The sequence below is a fragment of the Rhinopithecus roxellana genome, chromosome 5, assembly GCF_007565055.1.
Source record: "Rhinopithecus roxellana isolate Shanxi Qingling chromosome 5, ASM756505v1, whole genome shotgun sequence".
Taxonomy (NCBI): domain Eukaryota; kingdom Metazoa; phylum Chordata; class Mammalia; order Primates; family Cercopithecidae; genus Rhinopithecus; species Rhinopithecus roxellana.
Genome location: NC_044553.1, coordinates 120300133 through 120309529, shown reverse-complemented (window position 1 = coordinate 120309529; position 9397 = coordinate 120300133). Strand labels below are relative to the sequence as shown.

The 9397-nt window shown below is 52.9% G+C and overlaps 1 protein-coding gene across 1 annotated transcript; it reads right to left on the bottom strand.

Moving 5' to 3' along the window:
* Positions 1-2313: 2313 nt before the first annotated feature.
* Positions 2314-8734, bottom strand: LOC115897518 (putative golgin subfamily A member 6-like protein 19). Its single transcript, XM_030930660.1, is given in 9 exon segments — positions 2314-2466; positions 3812-3872; positions 4140-4969; positions 5358-5445; positions 6079-6138; positions 6140-6175; positions 6364-6423; positions 6857-6976; positions 8651-8734. Coding segments are annotated over 9 exon segments (1461 nt in total). The 3' UTR covers positions 2314-2344.
* Between the last annotated feature and the right edge of the window lie 663 nt (positions 8735-9397).

Genomic DNA, 9397 nt, shown 5'->3' with positions numbered 1-9397 from the left:
GCAGGAGAATGGCATAAACCCGGGAGGCGGAGCTTGCAGTGAGCTGAGATCCGGCCACTGCACTCCAGCCCGGGTGACAGAGCGAAACTCTGTCTCAAAAAAAAAAAAAAGAAACACAAATAAACATGAGTGGCTCTAACATTCAAATGAAGTAAATGAATTGTGTAGTAGATTAACCCCTAAACTTTTTTTGTTTGTTTGTTTTTAAATTTCTTGACCAGCTCTTAGGTGATGATGATATTTATCTCCCTGATCTCCACACCGTGAAAAGAATGGCATGCAGGGGTTGCTGCCCAAACCTTGGTGCTCCTGGAGAGTCCTGCGTTAGAGGAAGCAGCTGCACGATCTGCTGTGCAGTGGGGTTGTCGTGGGGAGAACCCTCTCTGGCCTCTCCTGGTGCAGGCTCCACGCTGTCAGTGAGGCTCACCTCCCGAAGATCTTCAGACAGAGGGAGGAGGAGATCTGAGCTCAGTGCGAGCCTCCCCTGCTCCTGCCTGCCCACCCTACCTGAGGGCTCTACTCACCACTCTGCTTGTCAGCACTCCCAAGCTAATGGGGGATTGGGGCTCCTAGAGCGGGCTCATCAGCAGGACTCTGGGCAGTGGTCAGGAATTTGTCGTGCCCCTCGTTGTGGTCACCCACAAGCCACAACACCTGTCCCTGTAGCTCCAGCAGGTTCACCTGGAGGGAGGGGTGCTTAGCTGCCATGCTGGTGCCAGTGCCCAAGTTCACCCCCACCCCCACTCCCACCCCCACAGAGATGTTGCACACCCTACTTGCATCTCCTGGTCCTGGGCCAGCCTGATGATGTCCTCCTCTCACACTGACGCATTTTGGCACTGCCCCCTGGCTGATGTACTTTCCTCTGGGAGGACAGAGCTCAGAGGCTGGGGGCCCTCTGACAGCCCAGCAGCTCCCGCTGCCTTACCCTGGCCTCCCGCTCACTTATGGTGTCTGTCCTGAGAGGTGGATGAATCGAAGCTCTATTTACTCCACCGGCTCCTTCAGGTCCACCTTGTCCTCCATAAAGTCACACTGGAGCCAAAATAATGGGATCACATCTCAAGAATCACCTGCCTTCTGCTGCCCACACTGTTCTTGGCCCATGCCAGGACCTACTCAGCTGCACCTTCTCCATGGACCCCTGCAGGGCTTGGTGGGTCTCCCCACACACAGACTTACCCCCAGTCCCTGGGGTCCTTTGGGATGAAGCCACTGGGTGAGCCAGGGGCTGGCAGCACACCCTTTGCTCTTCCTGGGCACTGGCTCCCGCGTTATTGAAAAATGCCACCTGAAGGCAAGAGGTGAGTATTCTTGTAGGGACACACATAGAACAAGCGGGGCAGGGAGGTGGAGTGCAGCCCCTTCCCTTGGGGCTCAGAGTGTGCACCTGTTGGTCACAGGTGAAATGGTGTTTGATCACTGGCTCCCAGAAGGAGTGAAAGTCCACAGAAATCAGAAGGCGGGGAAACCAAGAACATAAAGGGATCTGGGAGGGACCACCGAGGAAGGTGACAAAGTAGGGGCAGGGAAAGTCAGGCTCACCTGGCCTCCAGGCTCTCCAGGTCCCCTGGGATGTTCAGCATGGGCCGAGGCGCCTCCTCCTCCTCACTGTCCAGATGTCCTCCTCCATATCCTCTAGGGGGTGGCCATAGGGGTCCTCAGACTACCCAACAAGGGAAGTACTGGGGGCCCACCTCTGCCCCCACCCTCACTGTGTAACCCTGAATCAGCCCATTCCCAGAGGGGAATGAGCTGTTCTTTATTTTTACTTTTAAGAACCAAGATCTTACCATATTGCCCAGGCACAGTCCCACTACCGATTGGTGTGGGAGTCCTGACCTGGTCCCTTTCTGACCTGGGCCAGTTCTCCTGTCCTTAGGCAACCTGATGGCCTCCTGCTCCCAGGAGGTCACCATATTGATACCGAACTTAGCACGGACACCCGGTTGGCATAATGACCAGCTGTCTTAAAGGTCTCTTCCAACTCCTCAATCCTATGCTGCTAACAGTCCCCCTTTCCTCCCGGGGCTCTCGCCTCTTCCTCCGAGTGGTCTCCCGTACCTTCCCCAGGGAGAGCCATGAGGCTCAATTGGGCTTTAGCTGCTGTTTCTGCTGGCTGGTAGCTTCCAGGTGGTCCTAAGAGGCCAGGAAAGAGGGTTAGAAGGCATGGAGGTTGCCAGGTTGTCCCTCTCGGGGCCCTGTCCTCAGCGACTCCCTCCCCTGCGTCTCCTGCAACTTTTGGCGGGCCATCTCAGCCACTGCTTTGCCCTGAGCTTCCTGCTGCTGCAGCTGGTCCAGGAGCTGGGTCTGCAGCAGTAACTGCCTGTGCAGCACCTCCTTCTCAGAGGTCAGCTGCTGATAAGTGGCCACCTGCTGCTAAGCGACCACATACTGCTGCAGGTGACACAGGTACTGGTCTCCCTGCTGCTGCAGACTCTGAGCCTCTTGGTTCTTCAGCTCCACCTGCAGGAAGACCCTGGGCATGAGGGAATTTACTAGTTGGCTTCCAGATTCCTGGCCCATTAATAAGGTAGCAAGGGCACTGTGGGGCTCTGTGGCCTCCCCAGGCCCCTGGTCCCTTGCTCCAGGCCTAAGAGACTGCCTTCCTTGCCTAGAACCCCATGCATCCTTCCTCAGCCTCAAATCTCACATCCTTTTCCCCACCATTTAAAGTGTAGGCCACAGACTGGTGGAATAGCAAGGAGAGCCAACCACCATCTGCTAAGTGTACTACATGCCTACTGTTTCCATGTGTTATCTCATTTAATCCTGAGCACCTCTGCAAGGAAAACACTAACCTCCTTTCGAAGTTAAAGAAACAGAGACATAGAGATGCAAGGTAGTTGAATGATAACCAGTGGAACTGAGGCCAGAATCCAGTTTGAATCTAAGGAGTCTTTGGTTTATCCGTTTGGTTTGGTTTTGAGACAGTGTCACTCTGAGCCCCAGGCTGGAGTGCAGTGGTGTGATCTCAGCTCACTGCAAACTCCACCTTCTGGGCTCAAATGATTCTCATGTCTCAGCCTCCTGAGTAGCTGGGATTACAGGCATGCACCACCAGGCCTGGCTAATTATTTTTTTTTGAAATTGTAGTAGAGATGAGGTTTTGCCATGTTGGCCAGGCTGGTCTCAAACTCCTGACCTCAAGTGATTCTCCTGCCTCAGCCTCCCAAAGTGCTGGGATTACAGGCATGAGCCACCACACCCAACATAAGGAGCCTCTTTTTTTTTTTTTTTTTTTTTTTTGAGGCAGAGTCTCGTTCTGTTGCCCAGACTGGAGTGCAGTGGCTGGATCTCAGCTCACTGCAAACTCCGCCTCCTGGGTTTATGCCATTCTCTTGCGTCAGCTTCCCCAGTAGCTGGGACTACAGACGCCTGCCACCTCGCCTGGCTAGTTTTTTGTATTTTTTAATAGAGACGGGGTTTCACTGTGTTAGCCAGGATGGTCTCGATCTCCTGACCTCGTGATCCGCCCATCATGGCCTCCCAAAATGCTGGGATTGCAGGCTTGAGCCACCACACCTGGCCAACCTCTTATGCCACTGTCTCTTTCCCTGTGACTTGAGGGCTCCATGCCTCTAGCTGGGATGATGATGTCCAGACCTAGGGGGGAGCCCAGGGCTCCCCACCTCTAAAACTCAGAGGGCAGGAAGCAAGAAACAGTCATAGGACTGCCCTGGAGAGTGGTGGGGTGACCTGCCCCCAGGCTGCAGCTGCCTCTGGCCTGGCACCTCCCCTCCCCAGAGGCTGGTGCCCACCTCCCAGCCCTTCTTGGATGGGTCAGAGGTTACCCTGTCTTTCAGCTTGCCCAGCTTCTTCAGTTCCTTTACTTGCTGCTCCAACTGCAATGCACTCTTGTTCTCGTTGTTCTGGACAGAGAGAAGCAATCATTGGCCACCCACTATAGCTGGAGACCCCAGAACTTGGTGTCTGCCTCCCATAGCACCGGGAAGGGTGGAGGCAGGTTAGAGAAATCATCCCCTCTCTCCCACAGCCATCAGAGCAGGGCTGTGGCTCACAGGTGCCTTTAGAAGTACCATTTCATGTGAGGGCTACAATGCCCCATTTTACAGGTGGGGAAACAAAGGCCTGGAGGGCTAAGGAAGAGGGCAGGCTCCCCAGGTGGGGCAACCCACCAGCTCCTCAAAGCTGCCGTGTGGCTCCACCTGCTGCTTGTAGAGGGCTTCCCACCCCAGCTCCAGCATCCTCTCCAGCTCCCGCAGCCTCTCCAGCTCCCGCAGTGTCTCCTGCTCCCACAGCCTCTGATCCTGCTCCCGCAGCCTCTCCTGTTCCAGCAGCTCCTCCACTTGGTCCAGCAGCTGTTCCTCCTCCAGCAGCCTCTTCTGCTCCTCCTGTCGCCTCTCCCGTTCCAAAAGCTTCTCCACCTGCTCCAGCAGCCTCTCCTGCTCCCGCAGTCTCTCATCCTGCTCCCACAGCCTCTCCTCTTCCAGCAGCTTCTCTACCTGGTTCAGCAGCCTCTCATGCTCTAGCAGCTTCTCCTCCTCCTCCTCCCGTCTCTCCCGTTCCAAGAGCTTCTTCACCTCCTCCAGCAGCCTCTCCTGCTCTGGCAGCCACTCCTGCTCCCATAGCCTCTCATCCTGCTCATGTATCCTCTTCTCCTGCTCATGTATCCTCTCCTCCTGCTCACGTATCTTCTCCTCCTGCCCAGATAGCCTCTCCTCCTGCTCACGTAGCTTCTCCTCCTGCTCACGTATCCTCTCCTCCTGCTCACGTATCCTCCCCTCCTGCTCACGTAGCTTCTCCTCCTGCCCAGATAGCCTCTCCTCCTGCTCACATAGCCTCTCCTCCTGTCTCCTGTTCAGGAGATTCAACATCTGATTGTTTTCCACCTCGGCCTGGAGCTGTCTTCCCAGACTCTCTAGCGCCTTCCTTAGGTGTTTGGTCTCATCTTGTAGCTGCTCCACCTCAGAGGGCCCTGCTGGGGGATCTGGGGCCCGGGATTCAGCTGAGAAAGGAAGCAGACAATAAGGGCCTCTGGATTCTCAAAAAAAAAAAAAAAAAAAAAATCCTCCCATTGGTGCAGAGCTCCTCCTCTCAGGCTTCCCAAACTTGTCCTCACTGCTAATGATTCCTCGCACCCAGATGGTAGCCAGTCTTCCAAGCCACTTTCAGATGGAGAGCACTGTGGGTGGCTGACAACCAGCACTCCTCCCTCTTTGCTGATGGGGACACCAAGTCTCAAGCAGATGACAAGGCTTGCAGTCTCCTGGCACAGACCTCTCTCCCTCTGCCTCAAAGCCCTTCCATCCACCCACCTCCCTGGGGCATTCTAAGCTACCCCCACCGCCCTCTGATGCCGGTCCTGCTCCCAGGTCATGCCAGCCCCATCTTACCCCTCTGGTGTTTGAGTTTGAAGAAGCTCCTCCCAAGCTTCTGTACCCGATGTATCTCATGCTTCTTCTCCTCCTTCAATGTGCGAACCTGCCCAAAGCACAGGGCGAAAGGGCCCTGGTGATAGAGGCTGGTGAACCTCTAGAGACAGAGTTTGAGAAAGGCCCCCCCATTCTGCCAGCTTGTGATTTAGAAAGGTGCGTTCATTCAACATCTACTGAGCACCTACAGGCCAGGTATGGTTCTTGACAGCAGAGATATAAAACAGAAAAGGACAGACAGGAGCCCTTGGCCCTGAGGTTTCCATTCTAGGGGCCTTTAAATCTCGGACTCCCAGAGCTAACAGAGACCTTTGATACTCTCTACCTCCTCCAGAAACACGAGCCCAAGGAGGAGAGAAGGTTTGTCCAGAATCAAAAAGCAATTTAGGGACTGAGTCAGGGCAGAAATACGGGCCCCTGACAAATAGGCTAGTGCTTCCCTGAGAGGCAACCCCAGGGGGTGTGTGGCAAGAACTCAAGCAGGGGTGTCTGGAGAAGAGAGAGTCAGCAAAGAGGGCAGTGCAGAAGAGCCATGCTACACGTTCTGTGCTCTAGGGTCCATCCAGGTGAGGCCTGCATGCCCCAGCTCCCCATTTTCCCTTGGTACCAGGGGCCCCTAGCCCCTTTACTCAGAGCCCCAATGGGAAATGAATACAGGATTGGCAGAGTGGAATCAGAGGACGCCACTGGACTCTTCCAGTGAATGGATGTTTTCACTGAGTTGACTGATTATTGCGGAGCTTTGAGTCTGGGGCTCCTGCTAGTTCTTGGTACTGGCTCTGAGGTGCATGCAGAGAGGAGGAGTTAGAGGAGGATTGCGGGGAGGGATAGAGAGAACAATCATTAGGGCTGGGGAGGGGAGTGTGTGGGCTGTCTCAGCTGGCAGACGGGCAACCAGCCCCTGCTGTGGGAGGAAGTTGGAGGGCTGGCCTGCAGGGTCACTAAACCTATGCCCAGGGCCTCTTACCTGTAGATCTTTCAGGGTAGTAGATGACACAGGGCCCTCCCTGTAGATACCTGTTGCTGACTGCAAGAGATGAGAGTGCACATGGAGATGATCTCTCCCTCCTCAGTGCTTAAGCCCTCTAACTTCCTTTCTTCCCCATCAACTGACAAAAGTTTCTTTTCTGTGTATCTTGGAACCTTTGTCCCATAACTCCTTTGTGCCAGCTTCTCTCATGGTTTTTATCACCTCACCATCTCACCCTGGGGCCCTTTCAGTGACTCCTAAAGGGACAGCCTGATGGCAAGTGGCTCTTCTCCTTAGCCTGGCTTCCCCTTGAGACTGGAGATGAGGAAAATCAAACAGCAATGACCATTTCCTGGGTGTCCTGGGTGTTTACAGCAGGCCATGTACTAAGGATTCTCATAAAAGCAACAGTCCATCCAGAATCTTAACAATTATCCTCTACTGCCCCTTGGACCCCCTGTCCCCAGGAGCCCCTCCAGCCAAGACTCACATCCCCAGGTGAGCGGTAACCACCAGAAGTGGTTGTGTCAGGGCTACTGCCATTGATTTTCTTTTCCCTGTTAGCTCCTGCTGGAACACCAGGGCTCTTCCTCTGCCAATATTCTTTTAACTGTGAGAAAGAAGAGCAGTAACATTCATGAGAACTATCAGTCCCTACAGCCACATCCTCCTTTAGAGTTTTGACAAAATACTCTTATACACCATCTGATTTAATGCCACCACCAACTGTACAAGGTGTTGTCACAATCATTTAGTGACTGAGAGGGATTGATACCATGGTTAGAAAAAAAAACAAAACAAAAAACAAAACAAAACAAAAGGCAATACTGGAACTTAAACTCAGTCTTCTGACTCCAAGCTCTGGGGTTTTGCCATGAATCAGTAGCTGCCAGGGACAAAAACCGGGGCAGAGTTTGAAAAGTAAACATGAAGCAGGCAGGAACTGTATGCCGTGTGGTTTAGAGTCACACATCTTCACATGTCTGTTAATGTGAAGAAGTGCACCAGTACCTCTCACACTTTCATATCAATGTGTCCTCACAGCAGAAGGCAGCTTTTCTGTTAAATCTGGGAATTTATCAGAAAGAGGACAACCCAAGCCTGATTTCAGAGAGAAGTCTGGTATATGCTTCGAAACCTATGTGACTGTCATCCCTAAGGACATTAATGTTTTATCTCAAGAGAATCAGGTGAATCAGATGCTTCAGAAAGATGTCCCACATTCATCCTGTGGCACTCCAAGTACCCCAGGTTGAGATGATATGAGGAAGATTCAAGTTGTCTAGTTCAGTTTCCCAAGATCTACTCCACTGAAGATGAGCTAATCTCACTTCAGAGACCACTGACTGAAGGACAGTCTGGTCCCAGAACCGTGGAGAACTCAGAAAAGAATGTTAAAGTCTCTCTGCAAAGTAGAAGCCTGGGAGAAAACCAAACCAAACCCGTTCTCCCATGGCCACCCAGAGATACTGTCAACGTTTTGAGCACACAGGGGAAGTGCAGGCTTTTCCCACTGTCAATGTCTATGTTAAGGGAGTAAGCAGTCTGAAACCTCTTCCTCCTGATTCCCACAGTCCCCATTCCCCTTCCAACTGGAAATTTGTGCTGTGACCAGAGGATCCGGAATGGGGTGAGAAAACTTAGGGGACTGGGTTGTAAGATCAAAGGCTGGTCTTGCAGCAGTAATGACAGTTCCTAGGGGAACTGTGACATCACTACATTCCACTCCTCCCAGTTGAGGGGACCACATCAGTGCAATGCCCAAGTCGCCACTCCAAGATTGGGTAGGGAAACACAGGGTTCAGACCCAGGTCGTTAGAGACGCTAGCCCAAGAGCCCAAGGAGGTCGAGCTTGGGGCAGCAGGAGGGGAGGGCAGAGTCCGCAGTAGGAAGACCTGGGAGTCACCAGCCCAAAGTCACCCAGGGAACACTGGCGAGTGCGGGGACTGGGCTGGGGGACCCAGGTCCTGGGAGACACAAGCCCAAAGAGCCCAGGGAGGTTGGGCTTGGGGCAGCAGGAGGTGAGGGCCAGATTATGGAGCGGGGAGCCCCCGGAGTCACCCGCCCAAAGTCACCCTGGGGTAAAGATTGGCAAGGGCAGCAATTGGGCTGCTTGCTGAAGGGGTGGGACTGATTGACAAGAATTTGGTGGGGGGAGTCCAGAGTCGCTGGTGCTGGGGGTCCCAATCAGGTATACCTCAGGACTAGTATGGACTCTTTCAACGGTCTTGTCATTGGAGGGGATCTGTGACTGCGTTGGGGGCTATGATCTGGTGCGTTTTACCTTTTTCTTGGCTGTGGTGAATTTTCCCTGTCGTGTTTTTTCTGACATCATGGGGTGCGGAGGGAGGCGGGGTTGGGGTCACATCAGCAAAATCCCAGTGAGCACGGCTGAATGCCTCCAGTCACCTACTAGGTCGCTGTGCAACTGAGCCAGAGGAGGCGTAACCAGGGCCCCACTAGAACTCAGAAGAGGGGCGTGGCCTTAATGCTCCAAGCCCATTGGTCAGTGAGAAAGATGAAAGGGAAAGGAGGCATGGCCAGGCAGCAGGGAGTCCAGAGGGACCTGTGGCATCACAAGGAAAGCTGCCCAAGCAACCGCTGTCCCCGCCCACTCACAGAGAGGGGAGGGGGCCGCCCATTCTGGGAGAGGGGAGGGGCTGGCCTTTGCTTTAAAAGCTTTCAAACTGTAAAAAATAAACTTAAAAAGGTATATGTGTGTATACTTTATATATATATGTGTGTCTGTGTGTGTGTATCTATGTGTTCCTCCAGAGCGGTCTTCATTATCCAGCTTCTATGCAAAGCCTATGATTTTGGCCTATATTTTTCATCTTCAAATGGAGTACAAGAATTACCAGTATCACCTTAACTGAGATACAGATCCTATAAAAATGGAAAATCAATAGCATGCTTGGTGGTTAATGAAGCAGACTTGTATCCAACATTCCAATATGACAAAATTATCACAGTGATTTCTCTTTTTTCGAAAAATGTTTCTCTTATTCTCCTACTTTATTAAGATTTGTTT